Here is a 24,342-nt window from a genome sequence, read left to right on the forward strand (position 1 = left end):
GCTGTTTTCGGAACATTCAATATACAGTGCTGCCAAGATTTCAGGTTAAGCCCCGAGGCGTTTTTTTTGTCCAGTTAAGACCGGTGGTAATAAAAAACACACCTATTGATAGCAATGAAATCTGGTTTGTGTCTTTGCTAAATGTGAATGATACCAAAAATACCATGAAGTTGCTCATACAGCTCCCTAATATGAAACTCGTTAGTTCATTGATAAAAGCAACGAGTTAGACGAAGGCAAACAACAACAACTTGGCTTGTTTGTCAATGGAAAATTCCTTTAATTACGGCATCGGTTGTACCTACTTCATGTGTATTTTTTTTTGTGTGTTGAATTTTAGTGCAATTGAATGTAGTGAAAAAATTAATAAAATTGACAAAAAAAGTTGTTGCAGATGTAGCAGATGATCCAGGTAAGTGAATTTTGATGAAATTTGTTTAAGTAGATGTATAAATTCGATTATTTACCAAAATTAAATTTCAATGCTTTATGTGTTAGAGATGTGCAGCTTATTAGTGATGTGCAGTTTGATCACCAATTGTTATACTGCTACTGGTAAAGTGTGATTGAGTTGAGCAACTGCTATTTTTGTAGCATTTGATTTTAAATGTTGAATTTTGAATTAATTTGTTGATTTAATCAATGAAATTACTTCAAATGAATGAAATTTTTTATATTTGATATGAAAATTGTTGATTTGTTCTCATTTTAAGCGAATTAAATTTTAAATACGTTCGATTATTAAGCGAATTACATTTGAATTCATTTTGAATGCATTTGTTTAAATAATTGAGCAATTAATTCGTATTTATTTTACATTTCGGTGCATTTTGTTTAAAGTATATGAGCATTTAAATATTTCTTTGCATTTAAATAAGCAAGTTTTAATTATTTCGGAGCAAAATGACGAAATGAACACTGAGTTAAATTCATTTATATGCGTTTTCCAGTTGAAATGAGCAAATAAAGTAAAATTTGTTGATGAAAAGTGTAAGCATTGTATGACATGATGCATGATATTTTGTATTTGTGTGGATGTGTATGGATGTTAGTGTGGATGTATGTGGATGTGTGTGGATGTGTATGTGTGTGTGTGTGTATATATATATATATATGTATATGTGTGTGTATATGTGTGTGTGTGTGTGTGTGTGTGTGTGTATAGATATGTGTTTCAATTTGCGTTTTCGGTTGAAGTGAGCAACTTTAAGTATTTTTATGACTTAGTGCGTTTTCTATTGAAGTGAGCAAATTTTGAATTTTGAAAATACAGAGGGGGCAAAGGATTCGGTAATGATGATTGTGTTTAGATTTGATTTGATGCATTATGTTGATTCTCATTAATTGGTAGTGGACATAGCTTTGTTACCGGTCTTTTAAATTCGCCTTGTTGTGTTTTCAGGTTGACAACTCTGGTGATGTCATCTTTACCTGGGAAGGTTTCTAGAATTCTACCTAGATTCCATTTCGTAGGGGGAAGTCTCTCATCTTTTATCAAAACCAGATCTCCAATTTTAAGTTGAGGTTGCGATTTGAGCCATTTAGGTCGTTGTTGTAATCTGGCCAAATATTCTGATTGCCAGTGATGCCAAAAAGTTTGTTGACTGAATTGGATTGCCTTCCACCGGTCAGTATAACTCGTCTTACCGATCGTAAGGTCAGGTTCTGGCACGGAGTACATTTCAGCTCCAATTAAAAAATGTGCTGGAGTCAAAGCATGAAAGTCATCAGGATTTTCGGTTAAAGAACAAAGAGGCCTCGAATTTAAACACGCTTCGATTTGAGTCAGAAGCGTGGTGAGCTCCTCGAAAGTGAGTGTCCCATTTCCAACAACTCTTTTGAAGTGGTGTTTGACACTCTTCACACCGGCTTCCCATAACCCTCCAAAGTGGGGAGAAGCAGGAGGAATGAAATTCCACTTGGTTCCTTGTGACGATAAAGCGTCAGCAACATTTTTCCAGTCATGAGTGGCATCTTTTAAAAGACGATACAACTCTGACTCAGCTCCTTTAAAGTTTGTGCCGCAATCACTATAGATCTGTCCACAGACACCTCGACGTGAAGTAAAACGTCGAAAAGCGGCTAGAAAAGCTTGAGTAGTGAGGTCACTCACTGCTTCCAGATGAATGGCTTTAGTCGCCAGACAAACGAAAATGGCTAGATAGCTTTTATAAGTTTTTGCTCCACGGCCTTTCCAAGCCCGGATACTAATAGGCCCGGCATAGTCAACCCCGGTATGTGAAAATGGTCTGGATACATTGACTCTAGGCGATGGTAATTCTCCCATGAGTTGATAGGCTGGCTTAGTTCTGAACCGATAACAAATAGTGCATTTATGAATGTATTGTTTAACAATTCGTTTAGTTTGAAAAATCCAATATTTTTTCCGAAGATAACCCATCATCAATTGAATGCCGAGCGTTTTTTCATGAGCTTCATGCAGAATCAATTTTGTAAAATGGTGATTTGGAGCAAGAATTATTGGATGCTGTTGATCATAATGCAGGTTAGCATTCTTCAATCTGCCACCAACACGAATAATACCGTCAGGATCTACGAAGGGATTTAGAGATGCCATGCCTCTGGATTTCATAATTCCTTCAGGAAACATTTCGAGTTGAGCTATTTTCACCAATATTTTGGCTGCATCGTCGAGTTCACTCGGGGAAATCGGTCCGATTTTCCAGTTGGGTATGTAATTTTTGGAATTATTAGTGAAACGTAAAATCAAACCAGTAATTCGAATTAATTTATTGATTTCAGAAGATCGTTGATTGGAGGAAAAATTCGCTCGGCTTGATGAACTCTTATTAATGGTTGTGTAGGATACTGAAAAACCCAGGCATCGCATAAAAAGTCTGGCCCGTTCCACCATAATGTATTTTCAAGTAAATCCGATGGCAAAACACCTCTTGAAACCAAGTCTGCGGGATTATGTTGTGTTGGAATATGTTTCCATATTTTGATTGCGGTCAACCGCTGTATTTCTCCAACTCTGTTTCTTACAAATGTCTCCCACTTGGTTGGTGATGCTCGAATCCACGAGAGAGTAATGGTTGAGTCAGTCCATGCAAATTGCTTGATATTTTTGTTGCCTAAAACTTGAGTTGCATAGTCTAACAACTGGGCTAACATCACAGCACCGCAAAGTTCCAAACGAGGAAGACTAACTGGTTGCACAGGTGCAACTCTGGATTTTGCAATGAGAAGATGCATTTTCGCCTGGCCTTTATCGTCTTCGACTCTGAAGTACACTGCTGCTCCGTATGCTTTTTCTGAAGCGTCACTGAAACCATGTAACTCGACTCGAGATAAATCACCGATGGTTTCTACCCACCTTGGAAACTGGATCTTGTTAATAGCTATCAAGTCATTGTAGAAAACATTCCATTGTTCCAGAAGTGACGATTCGATTTGTTCATCCCATGACAACTTCTTCGCCCACAGTTGTTGCATAAACATTTTCGCCTTTACAATGCATGGAGCAATCCAACCCATGGGATCAAAAAGTCGTGCTATCGTTGATAGAATGAATCGTTTTGTCGGCTGCGGATTTGGAAGCGGATTGTAGCAGAAAGAAAATTTATCAACGGAAGGAAGCCAGTGGACACCGAGCGTTTTAACTCGTTCCGAATCTTCTGGAGGCATTGAGAATGAAGATTCCCGTTCTCCTCTTGGAATGCTCGATAGTACCTCATCAGAGTTGGAAGTCCATTTACGTAAGTTAAATCCAGCTGTCTCTAACGTTGATTTTATTTGTTTTATTTTCTCTTTAGCTTCTGCAACTGTGTTTCCTCCAGATATTAAATCGTCTACATACATCTCGTTAAGGATCATAGAGGATGTAATTTGATTTGTCGAATTATCATCTGCTAGCTTTTGTAAAGTTCGGATCGCAAGATATGGAGCTGCTGCTGTACCAAAGGTAACCGTATTAAGCCTGTAAACTTTAATAGGTTCATCAGTATTTTTTCTCCATAGAACCAGCTGATAATTTTTGTGCTGCTCTGCTATCAAGATCTGACGATACATTTTCTCAATGTCAGCTGTAAAAGTGTATTTATACAACCTCCACCGAAGAATTATGTCGCAGATATTTTGTTGAAGTGCTGGACCTACCAACATAGCATCGTTCAAAGAAATTCCATTTGATGCGTCAAACGCCACCCTTAATTTCGTGGTTGAACTGCTTTCTTTGAAGACAGCAAGATGCGGCAGGAAATAATGCTGATTTTCTGGTAAGCTGTTCTTGTCGACTTCGCTCATGTGACCCATTTGAATATATTCTTCGATGCACTCTGAATACTGGTCTCGAAGTTTTTAATTTGCATCAAGACGCCTCTCAAGTCCATAGAATCGCCGTAAAGCACTTTGATACGAATCGCCAAGAACAGGATGAACATTTCCCTTGAACGGTAATGCCACTTGATAGCGTCCATCAACTGTCCGTTGAACATTGTTGATAAAATGATTTTCGCATTCAACATCTTCGGCTTTTAAGTATGGCTTGAACGGTGCTTCTTCCAATTCCCAGAATATTCGAAGGTCTGTTTGTAAAATTTGCAAAAAACTTCTGACTTGTTGACTTGATTCAGATACAATTGGAGCCTTTCCGAATAAGATCCATCCCAGTGTTGTATTTTGCATGACTGGCATCAACTTGTCTGTTGGTGGGATGAGCTCCGGCAACAAAAGTTCGGCTAAGACATCACTGCCAAGCAAAATATCAATTTTGGATGATTTGAAAAATTCAGGATCAGCTAGCACATAATCGTTGAGATGGGTCCAATTCTCAACGTGAAGGGTCCGGGCCGGCAAATGGCCAGTCAGTGACTTTAATACATAAGCCTGCACTGTTGTTGCAAAAGTGGAATGGTGTGAAGCAAAAGTGATATCCACCATTTTAAGAGATTTGCCACTGCTGACTAAACCCAACCCGGAAACCCCCATTTGAGTTGCTTGAGATTTAAGCTGTAGCAATTGGGCAGCATACTCTGTGATAAACGACGCCTCAGAACCAGAATCCAACAATGCTCGCATCGTCAACCATTCACCTAACGAAGACTTCACTTTCACAAGGGCTGTTGCCAGTAAGACTTGAGAGTTTTTTGTTTTACTACTGTGATGAGAATGATGAGATACTATGTTGCTGGATGTCGACGGTTGTTTACTTGAACTTTGGAACGAAGGAGCTTCTGCATTCAAACTTGTACTTTGGGTATTTTGCTGCACCTGGTTTGGCGGGTTGTTGTTTATTACCTGATGTTATAGCGGCTGAGAGTTGTTAGCATGTTGCTGCCAATTCGAAGGTTGTTGACTAGGCTGAGAAGAAGTATTATTTACATGCAGTAAAGTGTGATGTGGTTGTTGGCAATGAAAACACCTACGACCACTTGGACAACTATCTGATGTGTGACTATACCCTAGACAGTTTCGACACAAACCCAATTTATTTATAACCTGACTACGATCGGTAACACTCATTTTTAAAAATTTATTACATTTTCTTACAGCATGTTGATTTTTCAGGCATATTTTACAAGTAAGTTTCGATTTTCCAGATTGAGCGTGAGCGATGAACGAATGTTTGTGAGAAGAACTCCGTGATGTGTTTGATGAGCTCTGACCGTGCTGCTGATCGACTGCTTCCAGTGTCCGGAACCTTGTCTCAAGGAAGGATGTAAATTCCTGGAAAGTTGGCAACTGCTTCGGATTTTATCGATCGTTCAACTTCTCCTCCCACATCTGTTGAGTTTTCCCAGGTAATTTTCGTACTAACAGAAATATTAGTATGGGATCTAAATGCTCAACTTCAATTTTTAGATTTGCAAGGCTGTGGATCACTTGTGTCGAAGGGTAAAGAAGATCTTTGATCGACTCCACACGCTCCTGAGTTAACGACGGCAGGTTGAACAGTGTATTCAACTGGATGTTTACAAGAACGCGAGGGTGATCATACCTATCCTTCAGCATTGACCATCCTTTAGCATAGTTTCGACTTTCAGTACTCAAAGTCAGCAATAACTTTTCTGCATCTCCTGTCAAACTCGTTTTTAAATAATACATTTTTTGTATGTCGGAAAGCGAATCTTTGCTAGCAACTAGCGATACAAACAAATCGTGAAAATTTGGCCAATTTTGATAGGAGCCATCAAAAGAAGGTAACTTAATAGCTGGAAGATGAATATCCTCCTTTCTTACCTCCTTTTCTTTATCAGCAACTACTTTTGATACACTACTGCTGCTGCCACCCAGGCTTTGCAGCGAATCAAACAACTTTGCTCTAAAAACGCAATAATTCTCACGAAATTGTTCGTATACCGATCCTACCCCAGCATCAGCATCCACATCCTTTTCACCAACCTCATCAGATTCTAAAAAATCATCATAAAATTTGTTTACAGATTCTCACAACTCTTCCAGCAATTTTATCCTAGTTTGGACATAGTTTTCGGAAATGGCCTTCCCTTTCTTGCCGAAATTTTCAACATCTTTTTTAAGTTGTAAAATTTTTGCATTTAATTTCTTATTTGCCATTGTAATTGATTGCAAATTGATAATAAAATGATAAAATGTAAAGAAAATTTTACTCACTTTGAAAGCGGCAAAATGGCGTCTTCTCCTCGTGATGTATATTTCTCCTTTATATCACACTTCGAACCACACTTTCGTTAAATCCTTTAACATCCACTTTATTAAATTATATTTTTTCAATTTAACTTTGAAGGCAAATTTTAAATAAATACACGACACCATACGTTTACCATCAGCTGTCCGTATATCTTCTGTCATTTTTATCATATCAATATTATGTTTTTTTATAAATTCTACTGCTCCACGACCCAAACAACTCAAAGAAGCTCCACTATCTAAAAGTCCTAAGATTTCTCCACCCTCTATAACCACTTTTGTATAGGGTCTATTGTCATCATTATTTCATTAATGGCTAGAATTGAAGACTCTATCTTGTTTTTCATTCTTTTCTTTATTGCAGCTTTTTCCCTTAACCTTTGAATTTTCATAAAATTTCTACTCTTACTTTCTATATCACAGATTATTTCTTCGTTAAAGATTCTTCTTATAGCATCTTCATACTCTTTCATCCATTGATGAAGACTTTTGTGTTGGACTTCTACAAATTGGTGAGTATTTTCTGGTATCTGTTTTGGTCTTTCTAATATTTTTATTTTTCCAGGTTCTGGCTGTCCGGGACTGACATCTTTGTCGGTGCAGTGGACCCGGGAGCACTGCTGACCTTCATGTTTCCCTGACACGAAGCACAACTAAACGACAGACTTCTCTGACCGCAACTAAAACACGTCAGGGCATGAAATGTAGAAGGACATGCTGTCTCTTTACTTTCTTTTGTAAGTTCTGATCTCTTATCTTGTTCATTTTTAGAAATTTTTGAATTTTGGCCCGTATGCATAAAAAATAGTAAATACTAGCAATATGCACTAACAAGTATAAACTAGGTTTGATGTGCACAAAATGTTGACAAAAAACGTTCATACTTTACAATTTTTCAAGTTAAAGCATTTACTATTTTTTTTGGCCCGTATGCATACAAAATAGTAAATACTAGCAATATGCAATTAACAAGTATAAACTAGGTTTGATGTGCACAAAATGTTGACAAAAAACGTTCATACTTTACAATTTTTCAAGTTAAAGCATTTACTATTTTTTATGCATATGACCCATTGTCTGTCTGTTTTTTTTGTGTTGTACAGCAGCAATATGTTCCTCTCACTCATATTCTGATCCTGAAGATCTATCTCTTGATCGGTAATTAACTTCTTCTTCAATTTCATTTACTACCTCTTTTGCCTTCCATTCTCTGGCTGCCAGATGCTTTTCAGCCCTCAAACATTCTTCTCGCAGCTCGCTTATACTTGTAACCTTACTTGCGAAGATAAGATTCGCTACACGTTCTTTTATATTTTTCCTAACCATGGACACCATATCTTTCTCACTTAGGCTGTTACGCATCTGAAGCTTCAAACCCCTAACTTCTTCGTAAAACTCATCAAAGGTTTCTTGTGGTTGTTGCCGCCTATCCATGATGGTCCTTAAGATCTCATGATCCCTTTTGCTATTTGGAAACTGTTTTAAAAGTTCTGCTCTAAGATCGTAATAATTAAGATCTTCATCCCCTTCGTTCTCTTCGAGATATTGCCAGTACAATCTTTCTGCTGGACCAGAAAGCAAATAATGAAACTTGGCAAGAACTTTCTGGTCGGTGGCTCCATTTCTCTTTTTTTGAGTCTCTACCCGAAAGATAAAGCTTTCCACTGTCATTGTTTTCGACGTACCGTCGAACTTAACATCCCACTTGTGGTTATCTAGACCTCTTTTGACATAGTCATGACAAGCTGGACCACGGTATTTTGTAGATGACTGACTCCTAGGTTTACTAACTTCAGGGTCAGACCATTCTTGCTCTTCTTGATGTTTTTGCTGTTGAGCGTGAAGTGTAATAGTTGACTTTTCTAATAAGTCTATCCTACTATTCATTGACTTCATACTACCTGTCATAGTTTGAATTATCTTGTGCATTGTGTTTAAGTTTTTAGTTTGCTCTATTAGCAACGTCATTGTTTTGTCATGAGTTGTATTCAATGACTGGGAAATAGCCGCGTTAATTACCCTTTTAAGGTTCTCTCCCCCCATCTCGATTTCATATTCGACATTTTCCTGTTGTTTTTCTCTACTCTGTCCGAATAGAAAATTTTCTTTTTGTAGAGCTCGTGTCAGTTCGTTTACCGATTCACGAGTTTCCTCTTCATTTCTTCCTATGGGAATCAGTGACTCCCCAACCATCCTCTCCTTATCCCCAAGCTGATAGTTCGGCATTGGCAAAGTTGCTGCTGCCCCTTCGTCTCCTAAACTTCTTCTAGTTCCCCACCAGAGTTCCTATGCCCTTCAAGGCTTTGCCCTAACAGGTCATCAAAAGGGTTAGGTAGTGGTCTAAAACTAAGATCTGCCTCTGACTGTGACGAACTTGCATCGGCAGTACCGGTGGCACGGGTATTTTGGGTAGATCTTCTCACGGTACCTCTACCTCGATTGGACAAAGTGGTCTTTTTGATTGCACGCCTTGAAGGTCTCATATAATTGGTATAATTGTTTTAAATTCTAAAAAAAAATTCAAAATTCAAATTCAAGCAAAATAAAAAAAAAAAAATGTTTTTAAAAAAAATTTTTGAAAGCAAATTAAAATTCAAAACTGTTGCTCTCAAACTTCAAACAAAAAAAATTAAAGTATTATAAAAAATGATAAAAAAATTAGATAATTCAAATAAAAAAATGAAAGAAATAAAAAGATGTTTATAAAAAAAAAGTAATGAAAAGTTTGTAAAAAGTTATTAAAATTGTAAATAGGATAAAAACGTAATAAAAAAAAGATAATTCAAAGCAATAATAGAATTAAAAAAATTAATAATAAAAATGATTTAAGCGAAAGTAATTCAAAACGAATGTAAAAAATTTAAAAACTTTAAATAAAAAAAAAGTTGTAAAAAAAGATTGGGTCCTTGCCATAAAGTTAAGAATGTCACGTTATTCCTCGGTACAAGAAATTAAGTATTGGACCGGTTTGGTAATTATCCGGGCGTGAATTCCACAGGGTATGTTTTTTGGAGCTTATCCCCTTTTGTGCGTTATTTTTATCAAAAAGTATGAATTTTTAAACTTATTTCAAGTCAATCCGTATCTACATAATATGCTCAAGTAAATGGGACAAAAAAAATTCAAGATATTTCGACAAAAACTTTAAGAACTGAGCAAAAACTGAACCGAAAAAATGTATTTTTTTCGCTTGGGGCTAATAATATGGCAAGGTACTGTATATTATTTTTTTTTAGTTTACCAAAAAAAATGAATCCTAATTGATTTTCTTTCTTTTACAAAAGATTCAATTAAATAAAAAAAATATCAAAACAATTATTAAAAAGTAAAAAAAAAATTTATTTATTACTTTTTTTTTTCTTTTGCCTTGAAATTGATCGACACGGTACCATTATTGGCTTCTTCAAAATGCAATTTAAGTGTGAATTGTAGATTGCACTTTTTAGATGGTCATTGCTCTTTTGCTTTAGTTTGTCATTCCTTTTTCAGATTTTCTTCGCAGTTTGCAGATTAAAATTTAAATTTCAACTTCCCCTATTCTCTCTTTCACAAAAAAAATACCTCTGTTCTGTACAGACATAATGTACATTAGAGTGACCGCAAGAAATCGATTTTCGAAATTTGATCGGGGGAACCCCATTAAATGTTCCGCCTTTGCAGATTTTTAGATAGCCAAAATTTCAGCTCGATTGGATAAGTCTAAATGGTGCCGACACTCGCTCAAAGTATCAAAAATCTCTGTTTATTCATTGTTTTTCGCAGAAAATAAGCTCTAGCTTCCAAATAGAGGGGGTTATTTTCACTTTTTATATATTAAATTAAAGGTAGTGTTGTTACACATAACTCAGATGCTAAACATGTTTAGTTTCACTAATAAAAAAAAATATTGTCATCAATTTAAATTTTCAGTACTTACCTCAAAAAGAGCTGAAGTGCAAACTCGATTTAAAATGGAACTTATTTTGTAACTGTTTTAACTGTTTTAACAAAAAAAAAACGAAACATTTAACAGATTTCCAAAAAAACAAATACTTAATATCGTCTTATGCCTACTTTTCACTAGTCAATTTTAGCCGCACGATATGTCGTTCGACTAGGATTTTTCTATAGGGATTGTCACTTTAGTTGCCTGCGAATTACGTTGACACGAGTCGAAAAGCTTCGCCGCACGGCAAAAATCGGCTCGTGAAAAGTCATACATTTCTTATACATAATTAATGAAGTAATTAATAAAAAAAAATGTATCAAGAGATTTACTTAAAGTAGTTTTGGAAGCATCAGATACTCACTGACTACTTGAAGTACATATTGTTTTTGTTCCTCATCTTTAGTTAAATTGACTCCTCTTTCTGCCATGTCATTTACGACTTTAAGTGATTGCACTTTCTTAAAGCCTTCTTTAAAATACAGGTTTCCTGGCAAAAGAGTCGCTTTGAGAAAACTTGTGTCTATTTTCAATCGACTGAAAAAGATCAATGTTTCCTTGTTCACAATATTTTTCATCCTTTAAATTTAATTTTACAATTCGCAAATTAAAAAATAGTGTTATTTGATGAGACGGATAGCCTACAAGAAAAATTTTTTCTCGGATGTTTGCTGCCAATGTCATATCAACGAACAAAATATATGTGGAAAACATTTAAATTTAAAATTTAAATTAAAACTTCTTTTAATATTAAAACAAAAACGCAGCAGAATTAATACTCACATTTTATTTTAAGTTAATTTATTTTATATACAAAGTAAAATTAGCAAAAAGCACGAGTTTATTTTAATAAAATTATTGAACGACTCGTGAAGCTTAAACTTCATAAAAAAAAAACAACAAATATGTATTTAAACTGCATTTTATTTTTTTTTTCTATAAAAAAAACAGCAGTTTCAACCCCCAATGGGTGCCCTTTTTGTTTTTTTTTTGTCACTCAATTTTACTCTGTGCTTCTATTGTTGATAAAATTATTATATATTATTATATATTATACGAGAAGCATTTCGATTAGAAACCTTTCTATAACATAGAAACTTTCATTTTAAATCGAGTTTGCACTTCAGCTCTTTTTGAGGTAAGTAACGAAATATACGAGATATACGAAAAATGCGAAACATACGAAAGTAACTAGTAACTATATTATTGATGCGGGTACTAGTATCAAAAGTAACGTATACATGCGGGTACTCATTTTGTCGTTACTTTTACAGCCTAACTGTCAACCCCCAACTTGAATTTGCTATACGAATAGGCACATGAAAAAAAAAAACAATAAAGAGGAAATAACATGCAAAGCACTTACTGGTTCACATACATACATACTAGAGTGACCGCTACTCCCATAGAAAAAAATTTTTGTCGAATTTTTTTTGGGGGAACACCATAAAATGTTCCGCCTTTGCAGATTTTTAGATAGCCAAAATTTCAGCTCGATTGGATAAGTCTAAATGGTGCCGACACTCGCTCAAAGTATCAAAAATCTCTGTTTTTTCACTGTTTTCCGCAAAAAATTAGCTCTAGCTTCTCAACAGAGGGGGTTATTTTCACTTTTTATATATTAAATTAAAGGAAGTGTTGTAACACATAACTCAGATACTAAATTTGTTTAGTTTTACTAATAAAAAAAAAAATATTGTCATCAATTTAAATTTTCAGTACTTATCGTATGGTTCGTGTGTTTCGCATGTTTCGTTACTTTTGCATGCTTCGTATGTTTCGTACATATTCTTAAGCTACATTTCAAGACCATTAACAAAAAGGTCATAAACACATTGGTTTCGGCCACCTAGAGAAAATACCAAAACGTGTCTCTTTTGATATTTCTGTATAAATTATTATCGATAACACAACGATACCTTGGCACTACTGTCTTTATTGAGATAAAAGTGAACTCAAGATAATAATCTGGAGTTAGCATTCCGACTAAGGCAACGATGTCGATAGAAGATGCTAAATGCGACAAATTGAGTGTATCACTTCGTTTCGTATCTCATGTATCGGATGATTTCAAATTTCAAATTTGGTACAGATGATTTTTATAGAATTCTGAAAGTTGTTTTTTTTTTTTTGTTCTTTTTCTATTAGAAAGTGTACCCCCATACAAATTCTTCAAGTTATACCAAATAACTTGAAAACGGCTCTAACGATTTTGATTAAACTTTGCAGGCGTAAAACTGCATTTTTAGTTTTTCTCAAAAAAGTCTAATGTCAAAAAATATTATTTAACAAAACTTTGCCCTGAATGTCGGCTCTTTCCCAACATCAACAAAATTTCTTTGAAATTTAAATCTGTAAACTAACATAAGTGTTAGTTTACAGCAACTACGTGACACAGTCTAGCATTTTATTTACTTTGCGCCTTTAATTGGCAAATAATTCGCCACTCTCTGCTGTTTTTAATAACTTAAAATTTGCCAAAAGTTTATTTTTAATAATATATTCGATCGGTAAATGTGTTTTTCAAAATAATAGTGGTGTAACTAATTTTTTTTTGAAAAATGTGTGTTTTTTGCTCAATAGTATCGTATTTTGTTAATATCTTTCAATATAAAAAAGTTACTGGTTTTTCTTTTTATATTGTGTAGTGTTATATGCTTCTCCTTTTTTAAAAAGCTTGATATATCGAAATGCAATTGGATGGAGTTACATCACTTTTATTTTGAGCTACACAAAAGTTGAATTCAGTCGCAATTTATGACAGCGATTGGCTTTAAAAACTGACCATACCAAGTTTTCAATTTTATTTGCTTTATTTTTTTGTTTAAGGTGCTCTTGAAACTTAAGCCAGAAGTGTAGGTACATATAAAAATAAAAATTTTTAAATAAAAGTTGTTGTATGCGGGTGACTATGTGACTCTAAGGCCGTATGTTAAATATTTAGCAGAGGATACATTTTTGACATTTGAATGTCTGGTGAATAAAAAATTATCTTTGGCTTAATTTAGATGTGTGAATTTGGATACATTTTTAAAGTACATAAATATTTTTTTTCTGCAAATCGAATGAATTAATGATTTAAAAAAATGTATAAATATTAAACAAACTTCCAACACTAGAATTTTATTTTTGTGTTGCCATTAACGGGTAACTAACATTTTTTTTCATCATCAATAAAAGAAATATATTGAAAAATATAAATTTTTCATAATATACACTCATAATGTTGTACTACTTTTTCAATTTTCTTTCATTATTTTCAGTTTGAAAAAAATACACAAAAAATTTATTCTCTGAAATAAAAAATTTAACCGGCTCCTAGAGCAGGATACATTTTTGACAACTGAAATTATCCTTTCACCTCAAAAGTGTCAAAAATATATTATCGGCTTAGTATTTAACCCGATTAACACACGGTCTAAGGCCGTGTGTGAATTGCGTTAAATAGTTAACACCGTGTAAAATTTTTGATACTATTGAGGTTAATAAAAAAAATTTCAGCTGTAAGGATTATTGTTTAGAATTTTGTCTGCCTTTTTTCTGCCATGATACTCCTTTTTAATAAAAAAAAAAAACAAAAGCATCTGCAAAAAAAATGTAACTCAAATTTAACCCAATAAATTTTTAACAGCTGAAATTTTTTTTAAACCTCAATAGTGTCAAAAATTTTACATGCTGTTAATTATTTAACGCAATTCACACACGGCCTAAATTGAAAAAGCTAATTACACTGGTCGACAAAATTTAACTTTTTTTTTGCCACAAGAACCAAAATATACTTTTCTATTAGTTTTTGGGGTGCTGAATCCGAATCTGAAGTCAGAAAAATTTTATTGGCCTCCGTTTTTGAAATATTACCGTTAGAAATTGTCAAAAACGTCATTTTAGTTGTTTTCGAGGTTCTGTTTTTATGTGGGGTAATTCATTACAAACAAATTTGTAACGGTGATTATAAGAACAGATATTTTTCTTTCAAAAACTGTTTAAATTTTCCCGATATCTCTTTTATTGCTCGAGATATCTTAAGTTTCAGTTAATAAGCCAAAGAGAAACTAAATTTAATCTAAAGTTTAAGTCACTGGTCACAGAATTTATGCCACAAGAACTAAAATATACTTTTCTGAAGGTTTTTGGGTTGCTGAACTCGAATCCGCAATCAGAAAAATTCGATTAGCCTCCGTTCTTGAATTATTACCGTTTAAAAAAAAAAACCTTTTTCTGCATTTTATAACAGTAATATTTCAAGAACGAAGGCTAATAGTATTTTTCTGATTGCAAATTCGAGTTCAGCAACCCAAAAACCTTGGGAAAAGTATATTTTGGTTCTTGTGGCAAAAAAAGTTTAGTTTGGTTGGCATGTGTTGTTTCTGACTCAAAGACCGCTACTTAAATTTTAAATATCTCGGGCTGTAAAAGGGATATCGGAAATATTTAAACATTTTTTAACAGAAAAAAACCAGTTCTTACAGTTACAAATTAATTCATAATGAACTACACCACATAAAAACATAGCCTCGAAAACAGCCAAAATGACGTTTTTTGACATTTTCTAACGGTAATATTTCATAAACGGAGGCCAATAACTTCAGATTCGAGTTCAGCACATCAAAAACTTATAGAAAAGTATATTTTGGTTGTTGTGGCAAAAACCTTGTTGACCAGTGTTATTGAATCCGACCTTTTAGACTGCTCATATAAACGGGGTATTTATATATCGCTGACTAAGAAAAATATACATAAACACAAGGCTGGTTCAAAAAAATCAAATTTTTTTTTGATTTTATACTCCGATAGATTGCCAGACATCTCTAGAATATACTCACCAAATATAAAATCTTTGTATTTAGTTTACAAAATATATGTGGAAAACATTTAAATTTAAAATTTAAATTAAAACTTCTTTTAATATTAAAACAAAAACGCAGCAGAATTAATACTCACATTTTATTTTAAGTTAATTTATTTTATATACAAAGTAAAATTAGCAAAAAGCACGAGTTTATTTTAATAAAATTATTGAACGACTCGTGAAGCTTAAACTTCATAAAAAAAAACAACAAATATGTATTTAAACTGCATTTTATTTTTTTTTTCTATAAAAAAAACAGCAGTTTCAACCCCCAATGGGTGCCCTTTTTGTTTTTTTTTTGTCACTCAATTTTACTCTGTGCTTCTATTGTTGATAAAATTATTATATATTATTATATATTATACGAGAAGCATTTCGATTAGAAACCTTTCTATAACATAGAAACTTTCATTTTAAATCGAGTTTGCACTTCAGCTCTTTTTGAGGTAAGTAACGAAATATACGAGATATACGAAAAATGCGAAACATACGAAAGTAACTAGTAACTATATTATTGATGCGGGTACTAGTATCAAAAGTAACGTATACATGCGGGTACTCATTTTGTCGTTACTTTTACAGCCTAACTGTCAACCCCCAACTTGAATTTGCTATACGAATAGGCACATGAAAAAAAAAAACAATAAAGAGGAAATAACATGCAAAGCACTTACTGGTTCACATACATACATACTAGAGTGACCGCTACTCCCATAGAAAAAAATTTTTGTCGAATTTTTTTTGGGGGAACACCATAAAATGTTCCGCCTTTGCAGATTTTTAGATAGCCAAAATTTCAGCTCGATTGGATAAGTCTAAATGGTGCCGACACTCGCTCAAAGTATCAAAAATCTCTGTTTTTTCACTGTTTTCCGCAAAAAATTAGCTCTAGCTTCTCAACAGAGGGGGTTATTTTCACTTTTTATATATTAAATTAAAGGAAGTGTTGTAACACATAACTCAGATACTAAATTTGTTTAGTTTTACTAATAAAAAAAAAAATATTGTCATCAATTTAAATTTTCAGTACTTATCGTATGGTTCGTGTGTTTCGCATGTTTCGTTACTTTTGCATGCTTCGTATGTTTCGTACATATTCTTAAGCTACATTTCAAGACCATTAACAAAAAGGTCATAAACACATTGGTTTCGGCCACCTAGAGAAAATACCAAAACGTGTCTCTTTTGATATTTCTGTATAAATTATTATCGATAACACAACGATACCTTGGCACTACTGTCTTTATTGAGATAAAAGTGAACTCAAGATAATAATCTGGAGTTAGCATTCCGACTAAGGCAACGATGTCGATAGAAGATGCTAAATGCGACAAATTGAGTGTATCACTTCGTTTCGTATCTCATGTATCGGATGATTTCAAATTTCAAATTTGGTACAGATGATTTTTATAGAATTCTGAAAGTTGTTTTTTTTTTTTTGTTCTTTTTCTATTAGAAAGTGTACCCCCATACAAATTCTTCAAGTTATACCAAATAACTTGAAAACGGCTCTAACGATTTTGATTAAACTTTGCAGGCGTAAAACTGCATTTTTAGTTTTTCTCAAAAAAGTCTAATGTCAAAAAATATTATTTAACAAAACTTTGCCCTGAATGTCGGCTCTTTCCCAACATCAACAAAATTTCTTTGAAATTTAAATCTGTAAACTAACATAAGTGTTAGTTTACAGCAACTACGTGACACAGTCTAGCATTTTATTTACTTTGCGCCTTTAATTGGCAAATAATTCGCCACTCTCTGCTGTTTTTAATAACTTAAAATTTGCCAAAAGTTTATTTTTAATAATATATTCGATCGGTAAATGTGTTTTTCAAAATAATAGTGGTGTAACTAATTTTTTTTTGAAAAATGTGTGTTTTTTGCTCAATAGTATCGTATTTTGTTAATATCTTTCAATATAAAAAAGTTACTGGTTTTTCTTTTTATATTGTGTAGTGTTATATGCTTCTCCTTTTTTAAAAAGCTTGATATATCGAAATGCAATTGGATGGAGTTACATCACTTTTATTTTGAGCTACACAAAAGTTGAATTCAGTCGCAATTTATGACAGCGATTGGCTTTAAAAACTGACCATACCAAGTTTTCAATTTTATTTGCTTTATTTTTTTGTTTAAGGTGCTCTTGAAACTTAAGCCAGAAGTGTAGGTACATATAAAAATAAAAATTTTTAAATAAAAGTTGTTGTATGCGGGTGACTATGTGACTCTAAGGCCGTATGTTAAATATTTAGCAGAGGATACATTTTTGACATTTGAATGTCTGGTGAATAAAAAATTATCTTTGGCTTAATTTAGATGTGTGAATTTGGATACATTTTTAAAGTACATAAATATTTTTTTTCTGCAAATCGAATGAATTAATGATTTAAAAAAATGTATAAATATTAAACAAACTTCCAACACTAGAATTTTATTTTTGTGTTGCCATTAACGGGTAACTAACATTTTTTTTCATCATCAATAAAAGAAATATATTGAAAAATATAAATTTTTCATAATATACACTCATAATGTTGTACTACTTTTTCAATTTTCTTTCATTATTTTCAGTTTGAAAAAAATACACAAAAAATTTATTCTCTGAAATAAAAAATTTAACCGGCTCCTAGAGCAGGATACATTTTTGACAACTGAAATTATCCTTTCACCTCAAAAGTGTCAAAAATATATTATCGGCTTAGTATTTAACCCGATTAACACACGGTCTAAGGCCGTGTGTGAATTGCGTTAAATAGTTAACACCGTGTAAAATTTTTGATACTATTGAGGTTAATAAAAAAAATTTCAGCTGTAAGGATTATTGTTTAGAATTTTGTCTGCCTTTTTTCTGCCATGATACTCCTTTTTAATAAAAAAAAAAACAAAAGCATCTGCAAAAAAAATGTAACTCAAATTTAACCCAATAAATTTTTAACAGCTGAAATTTTTTTTAAACCTCAATAGTGTCAAAAATTTTACATGCTGTTAATTATTTAACGCAATTCACACACGGCCTAAATTGAAAAAGCTAATTACACTGGTCGACAAAATTTAACTTTTTTTTTGCCACAAGAACCAAAATATACTTTTCTATTAGTTTTTGGGGTGCTGAATCCGAATCTGAAGTCAGAAAAATTTTATTGGCCTCCGTTTTTGAAATATTACCGTTAGAAATTGTCAAAAACGTCATTTTAGTTGTTTTCGAGGTTCTGTTTTTATGTGGGGTAATTCATTACAAACAAATTTGTAACGGTGATTATAAGAACAGATATTTTTCTTTCAAAAACTGTTTAAATTTTCCCGATATCTCTTTTATTGCTCGAGATATCTTAAGTTTCAGTTAATAAGCCAAAGAGAAACTAAATTTAATCTAAAGTTTAAGTCACTGGTCACAGAATTTATGCCACAAGAACTAAAATATACTTTTCTGAAGGTTTTTGGGTTGCTGAACTCGAATCCGCAATCAGAAAAATTCGATTAGCCTCCGTTCTTGAATTATTACCGTTTAAAAAAAAAAACCTTTTTCTGCATTTTATAACAGTAATATTTCAAGAACGAAGGCTAATAGTATTTTTCTGATTGCAAATTCGAGTTCAGCAACCCAAAAACCTTGGGAAAAGTATATTTTGGTTCTTGTGGCAAAAAAAGTTTAGTTTGGTTGGCATGTGTTGTTTCTGACTCAAAGACCGCTACTTAAATTTTAAATATCTCGGGCTGTAAAAGGGATATCGGAAATATTTAAACATTTTTTAAAAGAAAAAAACCAGTTCTTACAGTTACAAATTAATTCATAATGAACTACACCACATAAAAACATAGCCTCGAAAACAGCCAAAATGACGTTTTTTGACATTTTCTAACGGTAATATTTCATAAACGGAGGCCAATAACTTCAGATTCGAGTTCAGCACATCAAAAACTTATAGAAAAGTATATTTTGGTTGTTGTGGCAAAAACCTTGTTGACCAGTGTTATTGAATCCGACCTTTTAGACTGCTCATATAAACGGGGTATTTATATATCGCTGACTAAGAAAAATATACATAAACACAAGGCTGGTTCAAAAAAATCAAATTTTTTTTTGATTTTATACTCCGATAGATTGCCAGACATCTCTAGAATATACTCACCAAATATAAAATCTTTGTATTAATGGAAAGGTCCTTCGCTTCGCAATTTTCCATTTTTTATATTATCCTTCTACTAAAAAAAATCATGATTTTATAAATCGGCTTTTTAGCAGGTTTCTTTACATATTCTTGTATGAAATTGAACGCTCTACAAAAAAGGCCTTGGACACCATTTTCGTTTATATAACCGTTTAAAAGATATTTTGACGTCCAAAAATCTTAATTTTGTAAAAAATTAAATTTAATTTAAAAATTAATTTTAATTTAAAAATTAATTAAATTATTAAACATACATACAGCCCTATAATTCTCAGCAAGCGATATTAAAAAAAAATGTTAGTGGGAGCTAATACCAGACTAAAGGTGCCGTAGAACTGTCGGTTTTTCTAGGGTGGGCCATTGATTTTCTAGGGTGGGCCTGGCCGTGTTGGGTTAAGAACTAGATTGCCAATACGTCCCAGTTTTAGCAGATCGAACTATGGGTCTAACAGTCCGATTAATCAGTAAATTAATATTTTCAATAAACATTATAACTTAATTGACTCTGTTAACGTAAATATTAAATCAAAACAGTTTAAAATTTGATTTTTCGTTAATTTTGTAAATTAGAAATTTAATTGTGGTATTTTTTTTTTTTATATATATATACATTCATTTTTATTATTATAGTTATTTATATTTATAATTACCTGTAACGTTAGGATTTTAACGTGCTCAATAAATCAAATCAAATCCTCATAGAGGATCAAACGTGTATAACGTTCTCCTTTTTCCATGCCCAACAACCTTACTAAAGTTTAAAAGAAGCTGAAATGTAGCTTTTATAATACCTTAACCGAAGCTGAAATGTTAGTTGGGAGCCGACTGGGTGCAGGCGAAAAAGTTAATTTCTTCGTTGTCCATTGAAATTATGTTCTCAGCCAGTATATCCAAAGCGCAAAAGTACCTAGGTTCCGGATGTCGTTGTTGGGCTGTCATTCTTCTCATCAGTTGATTGGGATGGTTAGCGATATTTTCTATTAGTATCTTCGCCGATTGCAGTAGATACTTGTCTAGTGGTATGATTTTTGCTTCCTCGTAGATTCGCTTGTTGCTATAGTATTTCTGCCGCTGTCGGTCAAAGATGAGTCCGGTACACATAATCAGTATTTTCCTCTCGAACATTTGTAGTTCCTTCATTGCTGTCTTGGAGATGGTGTACCATACTGGAAAGCTGTAGGCAATGACTGGTATCAGAAGCTGCTTGTAGATCAAGAGTTTCGTTGGTTGACTCAATCTTCTTCTTCTTTTCATCAGAGTGTGAAGGCGATGGAAGACAAAGTTGGCTTTTTTGAGGACCAAACGGGAGTGATTGTTGAATCTGAGGAGCTCGTTAAAGTTGATTCCTAAGTACTTTGCGTTGCGTTTGGCTGGCAATCTAGTTCCATCTGGAAGTGTCAATGTGATGCTTCTACAGCTTCCAGCCAATCGACTGCCTCGTCCTCCTGATCGTCTAAGGCACAATAGTTCCGACTTGGATGAGTTGATTCGGTTGCCCCATTTACTGTAGAACTCATACAGTTTCCGAATGTGAGCTTCGACTTTCCTGGCAGCTTTTGTTGGTGAAATGGACTTGCAGTATGTGAATGAATCGTACGCGTAAAGCAGGTTCTCGCACTCACTTGCAGGTGGTTGGTCTGACGTCAGGATACTGTAAAGGAAGGGGCCAAGTTTGGATCCTTGAGCTACTACAGCCCTTATGCGTTTGATTGTTGATTTCCGATCCTCCACCTGCACAAAAAAGTTTCTGGAAGAGAGAAAAGAAAAAATAATTTTAATTAGTGCTAAAGGAAAGCCTAGTAAATGAATTTTATGGATAAGGGCCTCTATCCATACATTGTCAAATGCTTTCTCGACATCCAGAAAGCATGCGACGGTAACTTAATGGTTGTATAAAGCTGAGGTGATGTATTGGTGGAACTTCATGAGCGGATGCAGTGTGGAGTGCTTCTCCCGAAAGCCGAACTGCATGTCTGGAATGGCCAACAACAATTAGAGTAATGATGTCCATGCAATGATTCCATGTATATAGTACAGTATTTATCGCTTATAAGAAACAGGTTATAAACTCGCTTAAAAGAAACTAGAACAAAAGCACCGTGTACTTTACCATATATTTTAATGTTGAATTATATGTTTATAAGAAACACGTTTATAGGAAAAACACTGATAAAAGAAACATTTTTCAAACCACGAACTTTCTGCACACACATAAAATTGGTTGGATTTAAGAAACTTTCAAAAAAATTACGAAACTAAAAAAATATGAACCCTTAAGAAAAATTCAAAGCAACCTGTGCAAATGTCATTTGAGTTTGACATTATTTGAAGAGAATTTCAGTTCAGTGTTTAATTTGTTATTTGTTGTGTTTGTGTTCTTTATATCCCTGCTTTGGGTATCTCTGGTGTTACACAAAATGTTGCTCAGCAAAGTACTTTTTAGTGCATCTGAATCCATTCAAAGACATTTTTTCTATTGAAGAAATGGAGTTGAATACAACCAGAACTAATTAGCAGTAGATACTTCAGGCCAAAGGAACACAACTAATATTTCACTTAAAACTAAATTGATACATAATCCTTGAATAAATTAAATCGGGAAAAAATAGAAAAGAAATCTGTGAAAAATATAAAATAGCTACATAAGTTTGTGGTACTACTGGGTAGGTAGATTTGTATAAGAAACTTGTTTCTTATATCCGTATAAGAAACTTGTTTCTTATATCCGTATAAGAAACTTGTTTCATATATCCGTATAAGAAACTTGTTTCTTATATCCGTTCTAAGAATATAAGAAACACTCGGTTATAAGAAACAAATATTGTGCAATTTTTGAGTTTCTTATAAGCGTTATGTACTGTATTTTTAAATTTACTAATTATTGACATACAATTAGTTAATTCTCCATAGTGTTCATCTAATTTTGATTCCCCGTTTGTTTTTAAGAAATCACAAATATCTTTTATTATTTTGTTTTTGTTATTATTTAAAATACAGATATATGTATAAAACTAGGGTTTCCAGAATATTTCTCTTAAAGAGAAAATGTTCTCTTTTTCAACTTTGATCTTTTTTACACTCTCTTTTTTCATAAATTTTTTTTTGTTCTCTTTTTTCCAAATATCCTCTTTTAGTCTCTTTTTTTTATTTGCCTACGTAGTTTTTCCAAAATATTACGGTTCTCTTTTTTCCTTTAACTATATTTTTATTTACTTTCCAACAAGTTTAATTTTTGTTGTTTGTACCATTTGTCAAAAATTTACTTCTGTGATGTGAAGTCGACTTTCTTAAACCGATTGTAAAAAATCAGTTGGTAAAATTTCGTCACAAATGTTGACTGAAAGTCGATTCAGACTATGTACCATAGAGGCAGGAATACCTAGAGACGCGACTTCGGTTGGTTTTTCTCTTCCACCCTACAAGCTGCAATGAGAGGAAAACTCCACAGTGCTTATATGTGGTAGTTTTCCCGTGCATTTTAAATGGCACCAACACATTCAACTGTGGAGTTGTGCTCAAAACAATTAAAAACAATTTAAGTGCTCAGTAGAGGAATTAATTCATAAAAAACTAATATAATAAATTCAAAACACGAACCTTTTTTTTATTTCTGTACATATTTATTGAAAGGTGGGTGTCTGGAGTGAGCTATTTGAGCTATTCAAGTTCATGTACAAACCAAAATCATGTTTAAATTCAAAGTTTGTGAGGACATCTACTGGTGAAAGGAAGGTATTAAACGCATTATACCTTTCACACGTATTCACAGATAGGAAAACAAGAGAAAAATAAGAGAGATGTATACCAATTACCTGAAATTAAATTTGCGGGTGTTTTAGGCAAGGGGGGTACGAGTCGGCTCTCTAGGTATTCCTTCCTCAATGCTATGTACTTAAAATATATTGTTAGAAGGTAGTACCCACTTCTATCTTACTCATCATAACATTGGGTGGATGCGAGATTTGGGCTTATGATAAGTTTTTAAAAAAACCAAATATTCTGGTCGACTTTTGTGAAGTTACGATTTCAAAATTTATTTCTATGGTGATGGTAACCAACCATCATGCAGCACGATTAAATTAACTGATATAATAGTTAATTTTTTATCGTTTTACAAGGAAGTCCTGTTTGATCAGCTGATCATGTTTCCAACATTCCATACTTATAAGTAGGTACCTACCTAGTTAGAAAAATAAATGTATTTAGTTTATGTAAGTTGTTTTTTTTATCAAGTGCTCTTTTTTGTTCCCTTTTTTTCTTCAGAGTAAAATGTTCTCTATTTAGAAAGGTCCAAGATGGACACCCTATATAAAACTAATACAAATTTAACAACATTTTTTTTTTACTTATTTTAATCTATGGGTGTAAAGTAGGGTGCTTCTTATATGGTCGAAAAAATCTTTTTTTTCGATTTTTTAATGGGACACCCCTGCATTATGTTCCACCATATAAGCATAGTATATGGTATTTTTTTCCGATTTTAATATTAAAATTTAGGGGTCGCTACCATTCACTAAAGATTTAAGTAAAAAAAAACAAGATCAATTTCAACAAAATTTTTTTTTGTTACAGTACAAAGTACTCTTAAGACCCGATTTTTCAATCTTCTAATGAACAGTCAGTTAACTGTCTGTCGAATAAAGATATTAGGCTCATAAACAATCAGATAAAATCATTGAATTTTTCAATTAAGAAAGATCACTCAGTTAGCTATTCTACAGAATAACACACAAAAAAATTTCAAATTCAAAAATATTCAAAATTAAACT

The 24,342-nt window shown here is 33.1% G+C and overlaps 3 protein-coding genes across 3 annotated transcripts; all 3 read right to left on the minus strand.

The window, feature by feature from the left end:
- Positions 1-1,306: 1,306 nt before the first annotated feature.
- On the minus strand, positions 1,307-2,611 carry LOC129905862 (uncharacterized). The gene has a single exon (XM_055981486.1). The coding sequence runs from the start codon at positions 2,609-2,611 to the stop codon at positions 1,307-1,309; it is 1,305 nt and encodes a 434-aa protein (XP_055837461.1).
- A 134-nt stretch (positions 2,612-2,745) lies between these two features.
- Positions 2,746-4,275, minus strand: LOC129905870 (uncharacterized). The gene has a single exon (XM_055981498.1). It carries the CDS (start codon positions 4,273-4,275, stop codon positions 2,746-2,748), a length of 1,530 nt encoding a protein of 509 aa, XP_055837473.1.
- A 45-nt stretch (positions 4,276-4,320) lies between these two features.
- On the minus strand, positions 4,321-5,040 carry LOC129905880 (uncharacterized). Its single transcript, XM_055981509.1, has one exon. The coding sequence runs from the start codon at positions 5,038-5,040 to the stop codon at positions 4,321-4,323; it is 720 nt and encodes a 239-aa protein (XP_055837484.1).
- Positions 5,041-24,342: the final 19,302 nt, after the last annotated feature.

Source organism: Episyrphus balteatus, chromosome 1 (genome assembly GCF_945859705.1).
Source record: "Episyrphus balteatus chromosome 1, idEpiBalt1.1, whole genome shotgun sequence".
Lineage (NCBI taxonomy): Eukaryota > Metazoa > Arthropoda > Insecta > Diptera > Syrphidae > Episyrphus > Episyrphus balteatus.